The sequence below is a fragment of the Pimephales promelas genome, chromosome 3 (genome assembly GCF_988280905.1).
Source record: "Pimephales promelas chromosome 3, fPimPro1.hap1.1, whole genome shotgun sequence".
NCBI lineage: Eukaryota > Metazoa > Chordata > Actinopteri > Cypriniformes > Leuciscidae > Pimephales > Pimephales promelas.
In genome coordinates, this window is record NC_142771.1 from 25,206,356 (window position 1) to 25,229,753 (window position 23,398).

Here is a 23,398-nt window from a genome sequence, read left to right on the forward strand (position 1 = left end):
ACACACACACACACACACACACACATATATATAATTAACCATTTATTATTATATTATTAATAATCTTCTTTAGTTGTGTGACTGTCCTTTTTTGTTAAAGCAAATGTTTTTTTTCAAAGATTTAAGGGAATAAAAAAATTAGGGAATAAAAAGAACAAATTAAAATTATTATTATTTTTTTTTGAAAGGCTTCAAAGAAAGCCAGACACACAAAATTTAAAATTATATATATATAATTATATAATTATAAAATATATATAAAATATTACACTGTTTAGCTATTGACAAATAATCATTATTTAGAAAAAGTAGAGTAGAGGGGGGAGGGGACTGGCAACAAAACTGAAAATGAAAGAGCATTTAAACGCCTACTCCCCCTACATTACCCTGTTGAGTTTGTTCTTTTTCTTTTTTTATACATTCAATTCATTACTCATATGTATCATGAAAATAGTGTATCTCTTTATTGAAAGCAATCTTCACTGGCAAAAAGTCAGTGGGACCAAACAAACAAGCAAAGATTTGTTTAGTCTCTGTTCATATCATTTACTGTCACCATTTTTATCTGTTTGGATCCTCATTAATTATAGCATTTTAGGTTCACCCAGAAATTCTATTAATAGATTTCATAAATGTTATCATTAGATTTGTCTACCACACTTTTATTCTCTATATTAACGTTCATATTGACATAGTCCTCAGAGTCATCCGTGTCCACATTGACGTAGTCCTCCTCAGTGTCATCATCATGATACATGTTTTTATCATTAAGTTGAACATTTTCATAATCATTCTCATCATCATCTTCATTTTTTTTGTCATAGGATGTGTCTGCATACGTATTAGCTGGACCTAGAGACATTGTATAGAGATGAAGAGCCATAATTATTAAATGAATTGATAATAAAAGCAGTGTCAGATATTTTTTTTAATGAAATTACCTCTTTTAAAAGAGCACTTAAAATGAGTTTCCTTTTTCTTTTGCTTTTGTCTTCTCTTGACCAGGAGGATGATTATGGGGACAGACAGTAAGAGCAGCGCAGCTGACCCCGCAACACCGATGACAAGAAGCAGGGAGGCTGAGACAGACACAGTTTAGAGTTAAACTTTCAGTCCAGACTGTTTTCAAGCTCATACACATTAATACCTTTGATAGTGATGACCAGCAGTTCAGAGGCAGACGAACGGAAGGTGCGTGAGGACAAACTGACTTCATAAACACAGCTGTAGTTTCCTTCATGGGAATAATCTGCCTCAGGAAAGGAGAAGGAGGCAGAGAGATTAACAGCTGACTGAAAATTGGTGATATCTGAGTCCCTAAACAGGTAGAAGAAGCCTCCAGGATACTGAGATTCAGTGGAACAGATGATGGTGAAACTGTGGCCCCTGGTGATCACGGGCCCCTGAGGTCCCACGCCAAACCACCCATCAGGAGCAATGCGGGGCACGCTGGGCTGCAGCAAGTGCACTAGAAAACAAAAACACAGTTATATGTTACAGAGTCTCAAGCATTAAATTCAAGTGGATTTAAATAAAAATGGCCTCAAAAACGGCATCTTCGCAAGAAAATCAGCAGCACAAACTCAGAAATAAGACATCAACACAGAATGAATTCACTTTCAAGCATTTACTGAATATAATGTAGGCAAAGTGACAAGATTAAAACACTCACCTACAGTGATTTGAACAGTGTTACTCCAAGGTGACTTCATAATGCTGTTTTGGTAGGAGTAATTACAGCTGTAGATGCCCTGATGTGAGACGCCTACATTAAAAAGGTTGAAAGTCGAACTAGATGCGTGTTTCTCGGAGGACACAGATGATCCATTTATGAAGAGGTGGAATTCAGCATCAGCATTGCATCTTGATTTAGGTATTGTGCATCTGAACTGAATGTTTTCTCCAGGAGAAACAACTGCATGTGTAGTGATCAGGGAAAGACTGGGCTTCTCCAGGTCACCTGCAAAAGAAATATACATCCATTTAAAATGACTTGTTAAGATGTGATGCTTACGCTTAATGTGATTTCTATTGCTCATTTCTCCCTTAAAAATAAGTCAAGATGCCTGTTTTGCCAAGAAACAAATAAGTATTCACTTTAAGTTCCTCCATGTAAAGAAACTCCTGAAGAGGGCAGGGCAGTGCAGTGAGGTGGAACCTGATAAGTTGTGTTTCCAGGGGGGAAGTAAACAACATAGAGCACTAGAGCACATGCGGGTGAAAAGGTTGGAGAAGATCTCTCTCTAACAAGAAGGAACTAACTCGAAGACGCAATTTGTATGAACATTAACTTAAAATATGTTGATGTAAAATATTAACTTTGAAGTTGTAAAATGTCAGTATTGTGTTTTAGCTTATTTTATGGAATTTTTACAGTACTGATTGATGCTACGCTTTGTATGATTTGTGTTGACCAATTATTTGAGTTTGAAAGGTGTGTTTTAAGTTTGTTAACATTCATAATTTATTGTCAAGGCATTTTGTTTAGTTAATTATACTCTAGTTATATGGTGATGGTGAATGAGATGTTAAATGTTAGTTGAAATAATATCTTTTAGTTATATTGTTTGTTTTGTTTCAATCTATCTTTTAAAGATTATCAACCTTCTGTCTGAGCAAATATGGGCAGAACTCTTTACTGCCCTAGTACTTCAAAAAAGCCTTTTAAAGGTACAGGTGAATTAAATGTGGCACAATGGCCTTCATCGTCACAGTATGCTAATGCCTATATCTAGTGCAAGGGATTTCACCAGTTCCTCACAGGACGTAATGCTTTCAACTACATACTGTTTATTTACTAGTGTGTTTTAATATGTAATTATGTCATGTTTGGTCTCATCTGACAGTTTATACACTGAAATGAATGGTGGTGAACTTAATAGACATATTAAGTATCCTATACAACCTAATGTTATTCTTGATCACCACCCATTTGCCTCATCTTTTGGTTTCCTGGTGGTCGGTGTTCGTATTCCACTCATGAAAGAACTCGAGGAAAGGTAACCGTTGAGAAAGGCTTTAACCCCGCCACTCCCGCACACCGGTGCATAACCTCACTCTGAGAAAGGCTTTTACGGCCTAGTTTGCACAACCGTAAATTATTTGTTACAACTAAATTTTCTATACAGTGTATTGTTCTAGTCTGTATATTTAAACATGTAACTTAATAAATAACTGTGACTACTTTAAAGGCTTTGAGAATCTTTCCTTTTATCACTGATACTGTAATGTCGAAAGCTGAAGTGATTAGGCTATAACTTTTGTTATCTAAACTTTCAGGTTAAATCTTACGTTATCCTATCGGTTCTAAGAAAGACCTTTACCTTTAAAGAATAAGAGGTTAAAGAATAACAACAACTTTTATGGAGTCAGATGAATTATATTGGAGTCAGATAAATATTTGAATTATAGTCATCCTTCAACTGCCTTTTGTTTCGATTACTGGTTCAAAATAGCAGCGTAAGCTTCCAGCCTGAAGCCACTGCAACTACTGCTTCTGTGCATCTGCCAATACCTCTGCAAACTGAAGTAAATAATAAAAAAAAGGTAAAGCTCAATGAGCTGTCCTCATGCGTCCTTCATAGTCTGAATGCCATCTCAAACTTGGGCAAAGCTGACAATGCAAAATATTTGACTTACCTCTTGAACAAACAACACCAGCATCTTCAGCATGTTTACAGTTGTGATTTCCTTGTCCTCTGTGTGAACAACTTATGAGATTTCCTTCACTTCCTGAACATCCAACATCATCCAGCCAGATCGATCCTCGGCCTTGACCAAAGGCGGCATTTTGAGGTGCACTGATGGCTGAGCCACACTGCAACTGTCTGCACACCACAGCCGCATCATTCATGTCCCAGTCATCATCACACACGGTTCCCCACTGGCCATTATACTGGATCTCCACTCTTCCACAGCATGAATCAGACCCACTGGCCAATCTCATGTCTGGTAGCATGTCTTAAAAATGTCACAAAAAAAAAAAAAAAAAAATCAACTCTTCCAGAGCAGTCATTACTACCATTCACAAGCCTGATACTAAATACACCTAAAAATACATTATGATACACACATCTTTAAGCATGCTAGACTTGAAGAGCCAGAGCAGTCATGTCTCAAGTGAACTGAGATCTGAATTTAAAGAAGTTAACTAATAGTTTATTACTTACCAGCTACAGAAATTAGAACACTGGCTGTTGAGATAAAAAAACAAACAAACAAAAACAGCGACATTTAAAAACACTGTAGACTTACAACAAAAATGTATGCTTGATATAGGCAAATTTAGATTAATTAGGACACCTTTTCTTAGTCATCTCAATTGCTAAAAGTGTCCCAATAAACCTGAATTCACATATCTAAATACATTTTTTTATTTTTTTGCATATCAACTGATAAACTAGAATGTTGTCTAAATATACAGTAAACACTGAATTAGTTCCATGTGTGCCATAGCAGAACTGTGACTGGCAGGAAAGGGTCATTATGACTCTGGCCAGATGTAGTTCTTCCTCTTAATGTTCCCTTTAAGGGATCCTTAAAAAAGCTCTGATGTGTTATAATAATGATTATATTCAGTAACAAATGAAAGAAATATATATTTCTGTCTCAGCCTGTTATATCATTTTAGGTGATTGAACAGGATATTTTCATGAGGAGTCAGTGATGGTGAATTCATCAATCAATGATGAAAAATCAATCAATCAAATGAATGTAATCAAAAAAAAAAAAAAAAAAGAAAAGAAAAAAAATTACCAAGAAACAGCAAGTTATATCAAACATGAAAATTTAAAGGTCCCCCTATATGGGGTTATTTTATTATTTTATAATGTTTCCTGGGTTGCCCCTACAATGTTATTATGTTTTTTAGATTAAAAATAGTCATACATTAGTAATAAAAGGCATTTTTCCTAGCCTGATTTTAGCCTCTGATTTGAACCAAAGTCCTTTCCTCTGTATGAGGTCATACAGAGGAGATTCAAGATCAGCTCGTCTGAGCTTTCATTTTCTTAAAGGCAGAGAAAGATAGCAAACCCTCGGTTTACACCAATTGAAATTTCTAGCCACTGGGGGACCATACATATATAAGGGAACTAAAAAAAAACCGAACATTTAAAGTACAAAGACTAAAGTTTTTTGTTGTAAAAGGCACTTCAATAATGTTTTATTTTTAAAGCGCATACGCCACTATAGTTTTAGTTCAGTTTCAGAGAGAACAAGATGGTAAAGGCACTGATAAACATTCGAATATAGGAAAGATAGGCTACAACATCTTACAAAGTTAATAAACTTGAACTAAACTAATTTGAATAATACTTTTAATTTTAATATAATAATAATCTGTAAAATAATAATATTAAATATAATCTGTAATAAAACATGGGAAATGCAAAGACATTTTGCAAAAATGTTGAATTTATCCAATATCAAAGTGAAAATTGAATTTACCCAATATCAAAGTGAGAAGAGAAGGTCTTGGCATCCTTGTGTTGTTTCAAAAAGCACTTAAGATATATCTGCTTCTTTCAAGACAAACAAAAAACCAAAACTGTTGTCATTTCCCCTTTTAACCATAAAAAAACCAAAAACAAAAGGCATTAAGATTCCCTTTTTTAGCCCAGCCTTTTCCGAAAATGTCTATTCATCATTTTTTTCTTTTAAGACTTGCAAAACAGATATTCACAATGACATGACAAGCTGTACCTTTTTTAACCTAAAATTACCTTGAACTCATTTATAACTCACTATCAAGCTGTTAATCAGAGTATTATCTGGCTTTAAAGCCATGAAAAATAAAAATTCACAAGCATTCCTAAATAAATTTAAGAAGTAACTTCCTGGCTTATGAGATCTCAAGTTATTATTATTATGAGTCTGTTAAGATCTGTCCATCTGTTTGTCATCTGTACCCAACAAACCAAATTACACCACATATTGTTTTATCAAGTTTGAGTGTTTTTTTAAACTGAATACATTTTCTTTCTGGGCACAACTGTGTTGATATAGCTGTCCATAAAAAAATACACTATCATAGCCTATATATCACAAAAGGTGTTTTTATACAGACTGTTTGAGGGATATTATTCTACTGTTCAGTATGAGACTACATATTTAACACTTAAGTCTTATTCTATCGAACTGTCGAATAATATCCCTTAAACAGTCTGTATATAAAAGCACCTTTTGAGATTTATATGATCAGAGCACAAAACTTTGAGTAATATTTGGTGATTGTCTGACTCGCTGATTTCATGAGGGTCAGGAATTGGTTGGTTGGCATGAAGCCCCTGCTGGTAGATAATGGTAGGGTGCATGATGGTACATGATGGTATAGGGAAATGCATGTTTTTCATTGAAAGCAAATGTAGCCTAATAAAGCCAAAGTTGTATGATAAAGCTATGAAGAGAAATGGCATTACTGCATTTCAAATGATCTCTGCAAAAAAGTTAAATGAGCTGTTTAGGCTTGGGGAATAGAGAAACCATGTCAGATATGCACTCTAAAAAATGCTGGGTTGTTTTAACCCAACTTTGGGTCAAATATGGACTAACCCAGCCGTTGGGTTAAATTTTTACATTACATTTTTAACCCAACATTTCGGGTTTGTCCATATTTGACCCAAAATTGGGTTAAAACAACCCAGCATTTTTTAGAGTGTGCAGTACTCCGAGTTCAATAGCATTCAGTGGGATATCCAAATCACTGTGATTTTGCAGGATCCAAAGAATAGCTCTGTTCTCAGAAAAACAAGTGAACACTGATATAGCTATGAAGGGACTTAGAGGAAGTGTCCTTTTGGTCTCCACAGCCTGCGAGTGTGAAACATGGTGTCAGCATGTTCAGCATTTCCTACATAGGCTATAGACGAAGTTCAGAGGAAACCTAAATGGTCATTGTGCAGAGTACAAGCATTAGAAAATTTAAACTGTATTTTTTATTCAAATTATTTATTTATTTAACCAGTGGGCATCATGATAGAAGGCAGACAGGACAGAGGATCAGTAACTCATTAGCGGGTTTTTGACACACAAGCAACAATTGAGGAAGGAAGACACACAGCATATGGAAGTGGGTAAATGTGTCCACTAAGTGGATACAGCTATACTGCTCTATCTCTATCTCTCTCTGAGGTTCCTTATTGGTTGCTTCTTAATATGAGAAGCTGTCATAAAAACTTTATAAACTTTTTTTTTTAACACATTTATTGTTGTTTGCTCCATTCACATTTGCTAAATTGCTAGAGGCCGCATTTTCAGCAAAGCAGTCCAGCAGCTTTGCTAGGAATTGCAAATCTGGACTCAAGCAATTCCAGAGATTTGTAATTCTCTATAAATCACAAACAAACCAATATTATGGCTAAAGACAGGACTGCAGTATTTAAATATTTAGGTAACAATTTAAATCTTTAATATCAGTGGTTAACAATGTCCACTGAGTCATTTTCCCCTTCATTTCCAAAGAATCATTCATATTGGGACATTGTTTGTAAGATATAATGAATACGTTCACTGATAACTGTGTTTGTTTCGTGTGTGGCGACTTCTAGCTCCGTTTTTCATCAGGAATGTTGTAAGGTGTGCTGTTGTCCTGTGTCCTTTTTTGTGTGGAAAATTTAAAATCAGTACTTTCAACATATAACTTCAAGTCTTCAAAGTTATTGTACTTCTCTATTGTGTAATATTGACATAGTCCTGGTCTGAATCATCTGTTTCTACATTGACATAGTCCTGTTCTGAATCGTCTGATTCTACATTGACATAGTCCTGTTCAGTGTCATCCTGATTTACATTTATGTAGTCTTGTTCAGAGTCAGAGTTGACATCTCCATCATCCATATCTACAATCTCATAGTCATCATCAGCATTCTCTTCATTTTGGTCTCTATGGAGCACATCTTCCATATTAACTGCATCTTGGGATACAAAGAACATTAAGATATGTTTTATATATTATAATATTTGCACGAGGCTCCCAAATGAAAGGACATCATGGAAATCTTTCTCACCATTTGAAGAGGGGCATATTTGGATTTTCTTTTGTTTTTTTCTCCTCTTTACCAGGAAGATAATCAGCAGTGCAGACAAAATAAAGAGTACAGCTATTACCACAGCACCAATGATAACAACTGAAGAAGCTGGAAGACAGATTTTAGCACATTAGCAGCTTACTAGTATTACGTTTCTGCTGAAAGAATCAGTGTTTTTGATCAATTTTGTTGAATGAAAGATTCAACTCTCTAACTCAAGGTGTGGTCACATTTATCATTTGTCGCAAAACGTGACTGTGAAATCAGACATTTCAATAATATGTGTGACTGGGAGTGTAGTGTGATGGCACAAATATTGCTGCTTATTTAGCTCGTGTTCAAGTCGATCACACAAATTGAAACGTGCAAAACACCAGCCCGTTCTCATCCTTTAACGTCATATAGAACGCTATATACAAAAACGGCGCTATATATGGGCATAGCACCCTTTATCTTTAATATAACACGGGAACCCAAGACGTCGTAAATCCTTTAGCGTGAATGACACGCACACCCTACCCCACACCTAAACTTAGCCCTCACAGCGCGTGTTATATTAACGATAGCGGGTGCCATGTGCGTAGTTTAGCGCCGTTTTTGCATAGCGTTCTATATGACGTTAAAGGATGAGAATGCGTTGAAAGCACAGACAAGCAGAGTGATACAAACAGTGAAAAATCCCAGTGTTGTTAAAGCATACTTGCAAATAATTGCTACCTGAACACACGACTCCAGCATCTTTACTGTGATCACAATCAGGTCCATTCTCATGAGAGCAATTTAAGATGAACAACTCTTTGCCCGAACAACTGACAGATTTCATCCAGAATTGGCCCTTTCCTTTCCCAAAAAGAGACTGACCGAGTGCACTAATAGCTCTTCCACATCCCAGCTGTCTGCACACCACAACAGCATCCATAATGTCCCAGGAGTCATCACACACTGTTCCCCACGTGCCATTATTCCAGACCTCAACTGTCCCAAAGCAGCTGTCTAAACCATTGACCAGTTTGATGTCTTGACCTCCTAAAAATCAAAAGAAAATGTTCAACTCAGGTTTGAATATATTGAGGACAATCTTTTTTTTGTATGTGATCCTCAAATAAAACTGCTGCTGTTTGCTTTAAAGGGACGGTTCATTCAAAATGAATATTCTGTCATCATTCACATATCCTCAACGCATTCTCACCCCAAGGCGTCACCTTTGACCATGCTTCAATATTTGACGTTTTAGATGCCCTTTAGCGTCACTTACATGACGCGATCCTACGGTGTCATCTAACTGACGCTAAAGGAAAGCGTCAGTTAGAGGACGCGGTTAGGTTTAGGTGTGGGGTGGGGGTAGGGTACACGCGATCCTAGGGCGTCATCTAACTGACGCTAAAGGGCGCCTAAAGCGTCAGATATTGAAGCATGTCCAAATGCTTCCCAAGGCGTCAGTTAGGTGACGCCTTGGGGGTGAGAATGGGCTGATATCCTAATTTATTTTCAAATATGTATAACTATACATAAATATCTCCTATCAATTGTGAAAAATTAAGAAGGGCAACACTTGAAGGAGGTTTTATGCATGTTTATGACAACTGTCATTAAGTGTCCTTCGCTCAATTGTGATATTTTTAATGCAAATATGACATTGTTTGAGATCGCACGCTGTCTTTGTAATGACACCTTGACATAAACCAGTACATCACAACGTCTTTGACATGACATTTGTCTTTTATTATTATTATTATTACTAAGACTAAGACAACACAACCTGTCATAAATTACTAAGACAACACATTAACTATTAACTATCAAACTTAAGAAACCACTTAGTTTTATGGTTTAACATCACATTAAACTGTCAGGTGGTTGATTTTGACGTTGGCTGTCGTAAGGCAATTTTTGGCCTGTCATATTTATGACAGGTCGTGTTGTCTTAGTAATGTCAGGTGTCATGAAAAGACATTTCAAACAATGTCATATTTGCATTAAAAATGTCATAATTGAGTAAATTACACTTAATGACAGTTGTCATAAACATGCACAAAACCTCCGTATTCATGACGTGCCATATCAGTTCTATGCACACCTATTCAAATAAAGTGTTATCAAAAAAAAAAAAAAAAAAAAAGGTTTGGGACATAATTAGTAACTACGAGTAGAAATAGTCATGTTTATCAAAGCTTTTGCAATGCAGAGAGGATCACTTACCAGTAAACAGGTAATCATTTAAAACCACAGCTGTCAAAGAGAATACATAGGGAGTTGTTTAATTAGAATGTGTCATAACGGTTTTAAGTCAATAATAAAACAAGTGGTTTAGAGGCATCTTACATTTTCCTTGGTATTCAAATAAAGATAGCTTTTTATGTCTGACCACAGTCAAAATGAGAACCCATCTGACTATTATTAATGATAATTTAATAATTTTCAACAGCACAAATTTAATTTAATAAGAATAATAATGGTAAGACTTTAAGGTTTCATTAGGTTAACAGTAGTTAATTGGTCAACATGAACTAATAATGAACTGCATTTTTACAGCATTTATTAATCTTTGTTAAAGTTAACGTCAACATTTACTAATAAATCATTAAAATAAAAGTTGCATTTTAAAACATTAGTTAATGCACTGCAAACTAACATGAACAAATAATGAACAGTTGTATTTTTATTCACTAACATTAACCAAGATTAACAAATACTGTAACAATGTATTGCTCATGGTTAGTTCACGTTAGGTATTCATAATGATACAAATGAAACCTTATTGTGAAGTGTTACCATTACAATGAATAAATTGATGGTATAAATTTGAAAATTGCTTACCTAGTGTGAAATCAAGAAGAGGTCTCAACATTTCGGTTCTTTCATCGATCGCGTGTGTGTGATGCTATCTCCTGCTCTTCACATGTCTAAATAAGACCTATGATTCACACAGACACTAGTTCCGTTATTACTGTTACAACACTTCAGCTTCTGTGAAAGGAAATCAGAAGAAATGGCTTAGTATTGAAGAGTTCAGATGCAAAAGCCTCTAAATGCCATTTGAAATTTTCTTCTTTAATGATGATTTTTATCAAACGTGTATATTTAAGTTCAGTAATTTCACTTAAATGGCAATGATAATTACCTATTAATTGTTATTTAAGTGAAATTACTGAACTTAAATACGCAAGTTTGATAAAAATCATCATTAAAGAAGAAAATTTCAAATGGCATTTAGAGGCTTTTGCATCTGAACTCTTCAATTGTTTATTCAGAAATGATCCTCAGTATCTACTGACCACTGAGACCACTGTAACCATGCACTGAGAGCTGAAATAGCCCACATGATACTCTCCTGCACTAAGTGTGCAACACTTCAACCTTTCAGCATTCTGGCCACTGACATGAACTTCAACATAGAGTGCACTTGCATTTTTTTTTTGCAAATATTTGTTATTTATTACAAGAACAACCTTTCTTCAAAAATGCAAATATCTCTTTTGGGGCTTGTGCTCTTAATGTGCTGGCGCACTTTGACATCAGCACATTTTTCACACATTTAAGGTTTCTAAAACTTGTGGTTAATGTGTGTAGGCCTATTTAAAGACAAACTCTGTCCACTGAATACACCCTGTATGTTCAGCAGTACACTGTGTTATCAATCCAATTCAGCCTAATTGTAAGTCAACATGGAGGAGCTGTATCAGAAAACTGTTGTATTGAAAGCCTGTCATATTAAAACCTGACATGAGAGAAAGACAGGGCAGATGCCCTGATGTTACTCACCACTATCTGCCTCTATGGTGTCCACTTGCATCGCCCTGAAATTCTCCCAGCACAGCAGATGTTGAAGTGTTGGATTATAAAGAGAAGTCTGATGTCACAACTATTGAGAGTGACCCAACAGAGTGTTAAACAACCCTAAACCAATTTCGTAAACCTTAACAATTATCTGAGGTCAATGTGAATTAATGATTGGATCTGTTTTTAGGATATAGGCCTCATTTCTGTTGTATACCACCACTGGATATCTAACAGCAGACCACATTAGAATATACTTGTATTTAAAATATATGGGGTGATTATATACAGTATTTTGTATATATATATTAGGGGTGGGACGGTTCACAAAACCCACGGTTCGGTTTGTATCACGGTTTTAGGGTCACGGTTTTCGGTTCTGTATGGTTCTTGTTATTTTTTCTTTTAATCTTTAACACTCCAGAAATGTACTTCAGCATGTGATATATAGCTTAATTATCCACACTTTAGGATACAGTATTAATATATATATATATATACATATATATATATATATACATATATATATTATATTCATGCAATCATGCACAAACTGAATTTGACTCTTTGACTTTAAGCACATTTTTGGACTATCTCAGAGGAAAGCTAGGTGAGATTTAGATACAGCAAGAGAGAAGAAATTGACATGCTTTTTGTTTATTTGGCAAAAAAAAGGAGAATGTGTATCACTATCTCTACAAGAACTTGTGCATTTTTATCACATAAATCTTATTTACACAAAGAAATTAACTTTCATGTATCAACTGCTAACTTTTGTAGCTCTTACCAAAATTCTATCTTTTAAAAGAAAAAGAGAGGAACTCTTAAAACACTGTCTTTTAAATGTCAATATACATGAAACCTCATTGCCTATAGATAATTTAGCTATAGCAATAGCAAAGGCCATAAACATAAAGTGAAATTTAAGTTCAACCTCAACACAAAAACAGTACTATCAACAATGCTTCTATTCCCAAAATGTGAGGTTACTTTTTTCAACTTAAAATTAAAGTGCAGGATTTGGAAACGTATGACTGGAGCTCTTATCTATACATAAAGTGCCACTGTAGTTAAATTAAAATATCATAACATGAAATCCAAAATGTTCCCACACACTGGACTTATACCATAGACTTATACGACGCTGGCGCATCCTCCAACTCCCTCATCTCTACCACTTGCCATTTCTCCGCGTGCCGTGACCTGCAGCGCTCCATACTCCACTTTTACTGGCTTGTTTACTAACTTGAACCGGCGCTGCACAGAGCGATCGGTAATGACATCAAATACCGCGAAAGTGATGAATGCATACGGAGCCGTCTCGCGCTAGACTGATGTTATTCACCGATCGCTCTGTGCAGCGCCGGTCCACGTCGAACAAGTTTATGTCGCGCGAAAAGAAAACACACGTCACATACGGGCACGAGGTTACATTGCGCATGCGTCGAACCGTGAGACGCACACACGCTCCGAACCGAGACAAGCGAACCGAACGGTTCGGGTGTTTTTTCATGTACCGTGCCACCCCTAATATATATATATATATATATATATATACTGTATTAATGTATGTGTATTAGAAATGTAGGATTTATCTTTTCTTTAAACAAGCTGACAGGAATCCAAGCTTTTCAGTAGAATCAAATGAAATGACAGTACTGTACAACTGCAGGAGGCTTTTGAATAGCTCTGTGCATTTTAGTTGCAGTGAAACATGGTTCACACCCAACTCTCAGATGAACATGTTAGGAGGAAATCACTGACCAAAGGTTCACGTGACGGGTTTAATAGATGCGATGCAGAGCTGTTGTAAACTAGTGTGATAAATCGAATGATTTGAGTCTCAAACACTCTTTTAAAGATCTACACAACACTGTTTTGTACAACATAAATCTATTTATACATGTTTTTCCATGAATCGGGATCACATGGTTGGTGCACATTCCAGTTTGACTAAACAAACAACCAAACTTTTTTTAAACAAACATAGAAACAAACAAACAAACAAAATCATGCAAACAGGAAGCTGCTATAAACCGTCCTGTGGGGGAGGAGGAGTTGAATTGAGAATGTGTTTGCATTGGATGAATGTGTTTTAATTGCTTTTTAAATCACATGGTCTCTTGAGTAGATGCATATTTTTAATAAGTAATTACTTCACAAGTGTTAAAAAAGGTATGTTTTACATAATACTAATGTTAGTAGTGTACATGTAATCTGGAAGAAGGCTATCCACCATGCTGTCATTATACCAGCGTCTGTTGTGTTGCTTCACCTCCATAACCATTCATAAACCCTCTCCTGTGGCCTCATGGGATAGTAAAATGTTTATCTAATGCACACTTCAGAATCTCCCCTGAAGTAGTAGGTCATCTGGGTACTTTTAGTCTATACTGTTTTATGAGTAGGCCTATTGTAAATTTGGACATAATTATTTTGTCACTGACTGGTTTTCGTCTACTAGTAGGACAATATGCGATTTCGGATGCAACCCAGATGTTTAGTAAAAGAAGGCCTGTGGCCAACGTTTTGCTTTTCTGTTAAGTGTACTTCCTGAACTTCAGCCAGCTCCTTGTTTCCTGTCTGCCATTATTGGACAAACTTGAATAATTCAGGTGTGTCTGATTATTGTTGCCGTGACTACTGAGGTCAGGCACACCTGGATTAATCAATTTTTCCAACAATGGCAGACAGGAAACAAGGAGCTGGCTGAAGTTCAGGAAGTATTGCAACTATACATAAAGCCAATTGAATAGGGAAATGATTCGAAGCATCAAGAGTGGAAAACAATGCCATCTTGTGGCAGGTCAAATTTATAGAAGCCATAAGCTGAGCAGCCGAGAGCACAGCTCTATTGTTTTATTCGATAATAAAAGTCTCTGACAACGCTAAATGTTCAGCTTTCTGATAATATAATTCACTTATTAAAGTGTGGCAATAAATTGTAAATCGTAAAACAATTATAACAATGCCAACATAGTTGTTTGATGCAAGTAAATGGTGCTCTATATTTTATGCTTTTATAGCCTACTGCTAAATCTTTATGTATTTAGGCCTAGGCCTATATAAAGCATTCAGAGGCAAATTTGCTGTATGTATTTCCCCGGTGTCGAATCAGGCACATATGTCTGGAAACACGATTCCTGGCTGCATGTCAATATCTATGGAGAAAATGTAGCCTATCCATAGTATTGTTACTTTGGTTGTTTAAGCTAGACTGTGACGCTATTTTCTTCTGGGAACAAGCTTTGTTGCATTTTCTTGTTATCCTTAAGCTGCTTTGAAACAATCTGTATTGTAAAAAGCGCAAAATAAATAAATGTGACTTGACGAAAAGTGTTGGCTCAGAACTTTCAATACACACAGCAAGATTTTAAAAAGGCAGTTTTATTCATTTTTTTTTAACAGTAGCCATATCACGATATTTATATTTCAACTGTTTAGCCTGTACAATCATTTTAAATCATTATCTACACTCCTCCAGCAGTACCTCCTCGACCCACTGGGGTGTTTGGAGTAAAAGGATTGTAAAACATTCATTAAGCTCCCTTTCACCTGTTACTAGATGTGATCCAGAGATAATTTGATATAACTTGCATCACTGGATACAATAAGCAAAACATATAAGTTGAAACATATGCAGCAGGCTGTGATGAAGCCCCAAAATAAATGCACTAGCATTAGCATCACTCATATATAGCTCAAAAATTTTGCAAGATTATAGTCATCTGTTGTCACTCTGTTCATTGCTGTTTTTTTTTTTAAAAATCATCTGTTTGGAGCCTCATTAATAATAGTATTTTAGGTTCACTCAATATTCATCACAACAGCTTTCATAAATGTTATCATCAGATTTGACTACCACACTTTTATTCTCAGTAATATTCATGTTGACATAGTCTTCTTCAGAGTCATCTGTGTCCACATTGACATAGTCCTCTTCAGAATTATAAGAGTCTCTATTAATATGGTCCTGATCAGTATCATCATGATCCATGTTTTCATCAAGTTGTACATTTTCATAATCATCATCATCATCATCATCATCATTATCTTCATATTTGTTGCCATTGGATCCACCTGCATTCATAATAGCTGGACCTAGTGACATAGCGGAGATGAAGAGACATGATAATTATTAAAGGAATTTTTAAAAAAAGACAGTGTTCATGGAAATAAAAAAAAGACATCAAATAGTTTTTATGAAATGCTTACCTTTTTTAAAAGAGCACTTAAAATGAGTTTCCTTTTTCCTTTGCTTTTGTCTTCTCTTGACCAGGAGGATGATTACGAGGACAGACAGTAAGAGCAGCGCAGCTGACCCCGCAACACCGATGACAAGAAGCAGGGAGGCTGAGACAGACACAGTTTAGAGTTAAACTTTCAGTCCAGACTGTTTTCAAGCTCTTACACATTAATACCTTTGATAGTGATGACCAGCAGTTCAGAGGCAGACGAACGGAAGGTGCGTGAGGACAAACTGACTTCATAAACACAGCTGTAGTTTCCTTCATGGGAATAATCTGCCTCAGGAAAGGAGAAGGAGGCAGAGAGATTAACAGCTGACTGAAAGTTGGTGATATCTGAGTCCCTAAACAGGTAGAAGAAGCCTCCAGGATACTGAGATTCAGTGGAACAGATGATGGTGAAACTGTGGCCCCTGGTGATCACGGGCCCCTGAGGTCCCACGCCAAACCACCCATCAGGAGCAATGCGGGGCACGCTGGGCTGCAGCAAGTGCACTAGAAAACAAAAACACAGTTATATGTTACAGAGTCTCAAGCATTAAATTCAAGTGGATTTAAATAAAAATGGCCTCAAAAACGGCATCTTCGCAAGAAAATCAGCAGCACAAACTCAGAAATAAGACATCAACACAGAATGAATTCACTTTCAAGCATTTACTGAATATAATGTAGGCAAAGTGACAAGATTAAAACACTCACCTACAGTGATTTGAACAGTGTTACTCCAAGGTGACTTCATACTGCCGTTTTGGTAGGAGTAATTACAGCTGTAGATGCCCTGATGTGAGACGCCTACATTAAAAAAATTGAAAGTCGCACTAGATACGTATTTCTCGAAGGACACAGATGATCCATTTATGAAGAGGTGGAATTCAGCAGCAGCATTGCATCTTGATGTAGGTATTGTGCATCTGAACTGAATGTTTTCTCCAGGAGAAACAACTGCATGTGTAGTGATCAGGGAAAGACTGGGCTTCTCCAGGTCACCTGCAAAGGCTACATTCATTTAAAATGACTTGTTAAGATGTGATGAAAATCGCAAAATACATTAAGCTTAATGTAATTGCTATTGCTCATTTTTCAAGTTAAGATGCAAAAGATTCGTCTTACCTCTTGAACAAACAACACCAGCATCTTCAGCATGATTACAGTTTTCCTTTCCTAGTCCTCTGTGTGAACAATTTATGAGATTTCCTTCACCTCCAGAACATCCAACATCATCCAGCCAGATCAATCCTTGGCCTTGACCAAAGGCGGCATTTTGAGGTGCACTGATGGCTGAGCCACACTGTAACTGTCTGCACACCACAGCCGCATCATTCATGTCCCAGTCATCATCACACACGGTTCCCCACTGGCCATTATACCGGATCTCCACTCTTCCACAGCATGAATCAGACCCACTGGCCAATCTCATGGCTATGTTGTAAATATATGTTGTAAATAGTTATATACTGTATGCATTTGACATTGTTACATTGTTTGATATTGTTGCTCTTAGAAGAAAAGGTTCTATATAGAACCTTAAAAGGTTCTATTAGTGCTACGTATTTGGAACCCCTAAAAGGTTCTATACAGAACCCTTTTTAAGGGTTCTTTGTAACCAGGAAAAAGGTTCTGTATGGAACCTTTTGGGTTCATTCATTATCATTTGTTTTGTCCTTTCCGGATTAAATATTTCATATTATTGGCAAAGTCAAGACCCTAAAATGTATTTATGAATGCAAGTGAATGATCACGAAATTCAAGATATGGGGGTTAGAAAATGTATATATTTATATCATTTTATGTAGTTAATATCACACGAAGAGTTATTTCTCCTCTAAAATCAACATGATTAAAATGTGATATTAAGTTACTGCAACAGTTTAATAAACAATAATTTTATCACAACTACAAAATGTTGCAGAATAATGCAATATATATAAATGAATAATCGCCTATAAAGAACCTTTGTACCAAAAGGGTTCTTTCTTGTCATTATAGAACCTTTTTTAGCATAAATGGTTCTTTGGAGTTGAGTAAAGAACCCTATATATGCTTCATTATATAGAACCCCGATGAACCTTTTTTTCTAAGAGTGTATGAGCCAAGCACCAAAAGTGCATAGCCTCTTTCCTTTCTCTTATTCTTTTTAAATACAATTATTATTTGGGGCCAAACACTATACGTTTATGCTGTTTTTAATCACTTTTTTCACCACAAGCAAAATAGCACATTCAATGCCATTTTAGATCTGAGTAAAACATATATACTTTTACCCAAGCAGATGACACCTGCATCTTCTTGATGACGACAGTTGTGAGTAGGAGAGTGTGCACACTGTGTGAGGGATGATTCACTTCCTGAACATTCCACATCATCCAACCAGATCGGATCACTTCCCCTGCCAAAATAAGCATTGGAGTGTGCACTAACAGCTTCTCCACATCCCAACTGTCTGCACACCACAGCAGCATCGTTAATGTCCCAGGAATCATCGCACACTGTTCCCCATTGGCCACCATGAAGGATCTCGACTCTTCCAGAGCAGTCATTACTACCATTCACAAGCCTGATACTAAATCCACCTAAAATATTAAACAACTCTTTATGAATCAATTCACATCTTACAACTTGCAAACTAGCAAAAAAACGTCAGTCATCTCATGTAACTAAGATCTGAGTTTTCAAAGAGTAAAGAGTGACTAACAGTCTGTTACTTACCAGTTCCTGAAGTTAGAGCACTGGCTGTTGAGATGAAAAACAGTGATATTTAAAAACACTGTACTTACAATTAGATACTATAATTTACTTTACTGTTACCAGCACTCAGTTTCCTTTAATACCTTCAGAAGTTTTTTCTGCTTGGCTGATGACGCTTATGTCCCAAACGACTTATGTAGTCCCATTTAACCACTTTTTAGCAACAGCTTTTTATTATTTCAGGCATATTTAAAAAAAAAAATTTCAGAACTATGGAACCGGAAGTGCTAAAATTCTAAATTTGCAAGATTTGACCTACAAAAATACATCATCCTTGCCATATGTATAGAATTGTAGTTGCCATATATTTGACTCTTCCAGATGTCGATGCATCCACCATCTTGGAACTGTTAATATTTAATTTAATTTAATTTGCTGTGGTCATCTCACAGCAAACGCCAGAAAAGGTAATGTGTGATGATTTAACAAGCGAATTGGTTTGAGTTGTTCGGACCCATTTCACATTTCCAGGGTTCCCAGAATCGGAAGTCGTCAGTTGGGTAAACTTCAATAAACGGGAGATGACAGCAAATTGTTACTGTGTAATTTTAAAATTTGTTCTAAAAGCAAAAGCAAAAATCTGCGATATCATTTCCACAACTCTCCAAAAGTAAAACATATAGAGATTGATTACATCAGTCAGAAGAGAAGAGAGATGTCTCATCTGCCATCACTCCCTCAGTTGAAACACCCTCTCAGCAGTATTAATCGATTTTTCGTCATTAAGAATACATTTACACAACAATAGAAATGTTTTTTCTTTTCTGTTTTTGAAGTTTAGCATACAGATGACAGTGCTTTGGTAACGATTGAACGACGACCAAAATCGATTCATGGATCCACGAAAAATGACCAAAAAAACAAAACAGCATCAACAGCAGCGTAAACTAACACTGCCTGGCCAGTTGGCGAGGTCCAAATTAGAATTAGTTGGCAATATTTAGGCGTGTGTAAATAATGTCTCCGCTGGTCATAGTGGTGCAGTAAATCTACACTGGAAAAGCATTAATAAACTCTAATTGAGCAGCACAAACAGTCCTAGTCCAAAATTGTAGTTTTGTTTATTGAATGCATGCCTGAACATGTACTAATACGCATGCGCATGATGTCACGGTTTTTACAAATTCACATTTTATACAGTTTACACTGATACAATTTGGTAGACTATTGTTTTCAAGAACTTGCAGAACCTGTACCTGTTTTCAAAAGTTTGCAGGCCTAAAAACTCTGCCGTCATGTAAATGAACAACCAAAATGCATAGTAAGTTTTCGGGTTTTTATTTGTTAATGGTGTTGTGTAAACTAAGTTCTGTTAATGGGTGTGTCTCAATCAGCTCCCTATAGTTTAGTAGTCAGGGCACTGATCAGGGAGTCGGCTATTTTAAGGGCTGTCTGCATCACAAAATCCTAATGCACTGAAACATTTGCTCCCTAAATTCTCTTAATTCTTCTGAAGCACGAAATGTGAGTAAACTCACACGATAGATTTTTTTTCTTCAATACAAACATTTACACAATTACTGTAAATTTCAGCTTGAACATATATGGCTAGACACAGGTACCATCTAGCATTTATAGTTGCCAGATTGGAAATGTCCAAGTATCTTACCAGAAGCTCAAAATTATTGTACAGAATACAACTACAACAAAGTTATCTAGACCAACCACTTTTTGACACGGCCAGCAAATTAGTTTAAACTATCGAGCTCAGCTTGTAACTGACCTAAGTCCAGTTGCTTACCTTTTTATGATGTTTATGTCAACCCAAAGAAGAAACAACCCTATTTATCACTTCACAGCTTTCCGTGTTTTGTGGGTTTTCTTGGAACAACTGGGGAGAAGTTAAATAACGCCAGACAGAAAAGAAAGACATCTGGTCGCACCACCGCCCACTACGATCGCCATTCATTCTCAAAATGGACTGTGAAGAGCTTGTTTTCTCTCTTAGGCCGCATTAATCATTTATTTAACCATAGCAAAAGTACATTTATTACTTAAGTAATTTTTTTTTTTTTACAATTTTTTATTTTTGTATTTCTTTAAAATTAGACAAATCTGATATTATTTTAATCTCCAATCTGTTTTTTAACAGTTGATATAGTTCTTTAATGCTTCGCTAACTAGCAGAAAACACTTGCAGGGTTTAAACCCCAGTTGTGCTGTTGGGGCATGTTGTAACACTGCGTTACAATGTGCCCATATTAGAAATATGATATTATATTGTATACTTTTATGAATTGTATTGAGAAAACATGAGAAACATGTAGATAAAGACTGAGAGTCAATGTTCAGAAATTATTAATTATTATTTTATTTTGAACTATGCTGTATGTGTTTGTTGTCAAACTCAAAAAACAGTTTATTTGTAATTATTAAAAAAATGCCATTATTTTATATGAAAAAGTTAATAATTTTATTTTATTAAGAAAATATTTTGGTTTGACTTAGATCATATAGCATTTTAAGCTGTCATATGGTGACAGCTTAAAATGTTACAATGTGCCCCTCACATGTTACAATGTTGTATTGGGCATGTTGTTCATTTCAACATTTCTTTCAGGGTAAATCAAGATACAAGTATACAATGTATTAATAAATCTAAACCACATAATTGCTCTAGACATATGGGAAATTAATGTGGGGAAAAAAGTCAATTCAATTCAAATTCCAATTCATGAATTGAATGGAGGCCAATTCTGAAATTCAGAATTTTGCACAAGCCTGTTGATTAATGCAATTGATTAATTGCATTAATAATAATAAAAAAATGAATAGTTGTTCCTAATAATCCTTTAGGTGAGTGTATGTCTAGGTCTATGTCTACATAGCCTATCTTAAACCCGGCTGGCCTGTGTTTAAAAAAAAAAAAACTGCTTTTGGGAAACGCAGTCATGGGAAACAAAGTTAGTTTATAGTTTTAGCAATTTTAGTTTATTGAACAGGTAATTTTCACTAAGCAGTTAAGTTGTTGGCACTGTCTTTTCAAAATCAAGCATGTCAACTCAAACATAATGATAATCAATGTTTTCAGTTTAAGGTAACTTTCTGGGACTAGCCATGAGTTTCAGTTCAGGTAAAAAATAAGTTAAAAGCTCAGTAGAAATCTGAGCGATGACGGAACAGCTAAAAAGATACCCTATAGACTCTTACAGTTCATAATCTTTAAGTAGACTGTTTTGTAAGGATTAAATATTACATTGTGACATGCACTAGCCTACTAGATATATAATTAGCCTATCATATTTTAATTTGTAATAAAAAAAAGTGCATTTACCCCATATCAAAATGAGAAGACAAGGTCTTGGCATTGCAGTCCTTGCGTTGTTTCAAAGTGCCTATGAGGGTACTTCCTGCTCATGAGAAGAGCTGATGGTATCTGAAACTAGAACCTAACATGTGTGTGTCTCATCCGTTGATTGTGCACCTAAATGAGACACACCAGTAATACAAAATAATCAACAAATACTGAAAAAACTAAAGAAAACAAATAATGTTTATTTAAAAAGAAAAATGCTAACTACACCATTATGGTGGCAAAATATAAAAAATATTTGTTTGTTCATTAAGGGGAAACTGGAATGAAGCTAATGCCCCACAACATGTTCCTGTTTATGTTTCTTTAAAATCCCTTGAATGATCTCTGCAACAGAAGTGAAACTGTTTTTTAGCCATATATATATACTGTGATACAGTACTTGGAAATGGAGTTGAAGTTTGCTGACTTATCAGAAAGGATTCAGCACATCTTCTGTAAAGTTAACACACTGGTAAAGCTGTGAAGCATATTTGTGAAGATATGCTTTCAAAAACCCAAATCATCATTATGGACAGTACCAGCAAATTTTAATGCATCTTCATATTACCTGCAGGATATAAGTAGGCTACATAAGAAAATGAGTTTTAATATGGAGGTAAAATGTTTTAGAATTGATATTAGGAGGAGATGATGTAAATACTTTTTTGAACAGAAACACATGTAATCATATAGAAATATATAATTAGCAGTGCAGAAATAAGCAATACATCTGTTACCCCAGAAACAATGATAACAATTGAAAAAGTTTAAGTTTAACCTTTTTCAACATTCTGTTCATTGATATGAATTTTAACATGTCTTTTAACATGTCTAACAAGTCTTTTTTTTTTTGAGTGCAAATAATTTGTTTCCTGTTAGCTTTAGTTCTTCTTCATAAAGAACACCAACATCTTGTTTATTCAAATGTGAGTGCAGGGAATCTCCTCAAAGGCTTGCACTCTAAATGAATCGCTGGACATTTGTATTCATCTGATTGAAATTTGCGATTTAATTTAGCAAAATTTATAGAGACACACACTTAAAGGAGTAAACTGCTGTGCTGTAGTCACATTTACCAAAGAAATGGTGGTCAACTAATGCCATCAGTGCTAAACACTGCAGTAGGACTACTATAGCAACCTTGGGTGTCAGAAAAGGAGGAGTTGTTGAACAGGAAGACGCCGTTTTTTTTTTGTTGAGCCAAGAATATATATTACCAGTTTTCATGCATGGTAGAAGGGCACCAGTGTGTTTACCCTATTTCTTTTTTTATCAGCCTGCAAAGCCATCTGGACATTTTCCTCTTA

At 35.6% G+C, this 23,398-nt stretch overlaps 1 protein-coding gene across 1 annotated transcript; it reads right to left on the reverse strand.

Annotated features, from left to right (window-relative positions):
- Positions 1-440: 440 nt before the first annotated feature.
- LOC120489894 (scavenger receptor cysteine-rich type 1 protein M130) lies at positions 441-22,209 on the reverse strand. The gene is made up of 19 exons (XM_089128032.1): positions 22,071-22,209; positions 18,758-18,781; positions 18,305-18,621; positions 17,162-17,477; positions 16,751-17,038; positions 16,226-16,546; positions 16,020-16,157; positions 15,619-15,905; positions 10,845-10,908; positions 10,227-10,256; positions 8,745-9,053; positions 8,007-8,135; positions 7,671-7,913; positions 4,170-4,193; positions 3,640-3,960; positions 1,673-1,960; positions 1,148-1,468; positions 942-1,079; positions 441-852 (listed from the first exon to the last, which is right to left on the reverse strand). The coding sequence occupies exons 1-19, from the start codon at positions 22,102-22,104 to the stop codon at positions 617-619; spliced, it is 3,828 nt and encodes a 1,275-aa protein (XP_088984158.1). The 5' UTR covers positions 22,105-22,209; the 3' UTR covers positions 441-616.
- Positions 22,210-23,398: the final 1,189 nt, after the last annotated feature.

Coding starts and splice junctions, on each gene's coding strand:
- LOC120489894 (XM_089128032.1), bottom strand. CDS start 22,104: ATGCCAAGACCTTGTCTTCTCATTTTGATATGGG. Junction 17,039..17,161: donor TGGTGTTGTTTGTTCAAGAG/GTAAGACGAATC, acceptor TAGCCTTTGCAG/GTGACCTGGAGAAGCCCAGT. Junction 7,914..8,006: donor AATATGCCCCTCTTCAAATG/GTGAGAAAGATT, acceptor TTGTATCCCAAG/ATGCAGTTAATATGGAAGAT.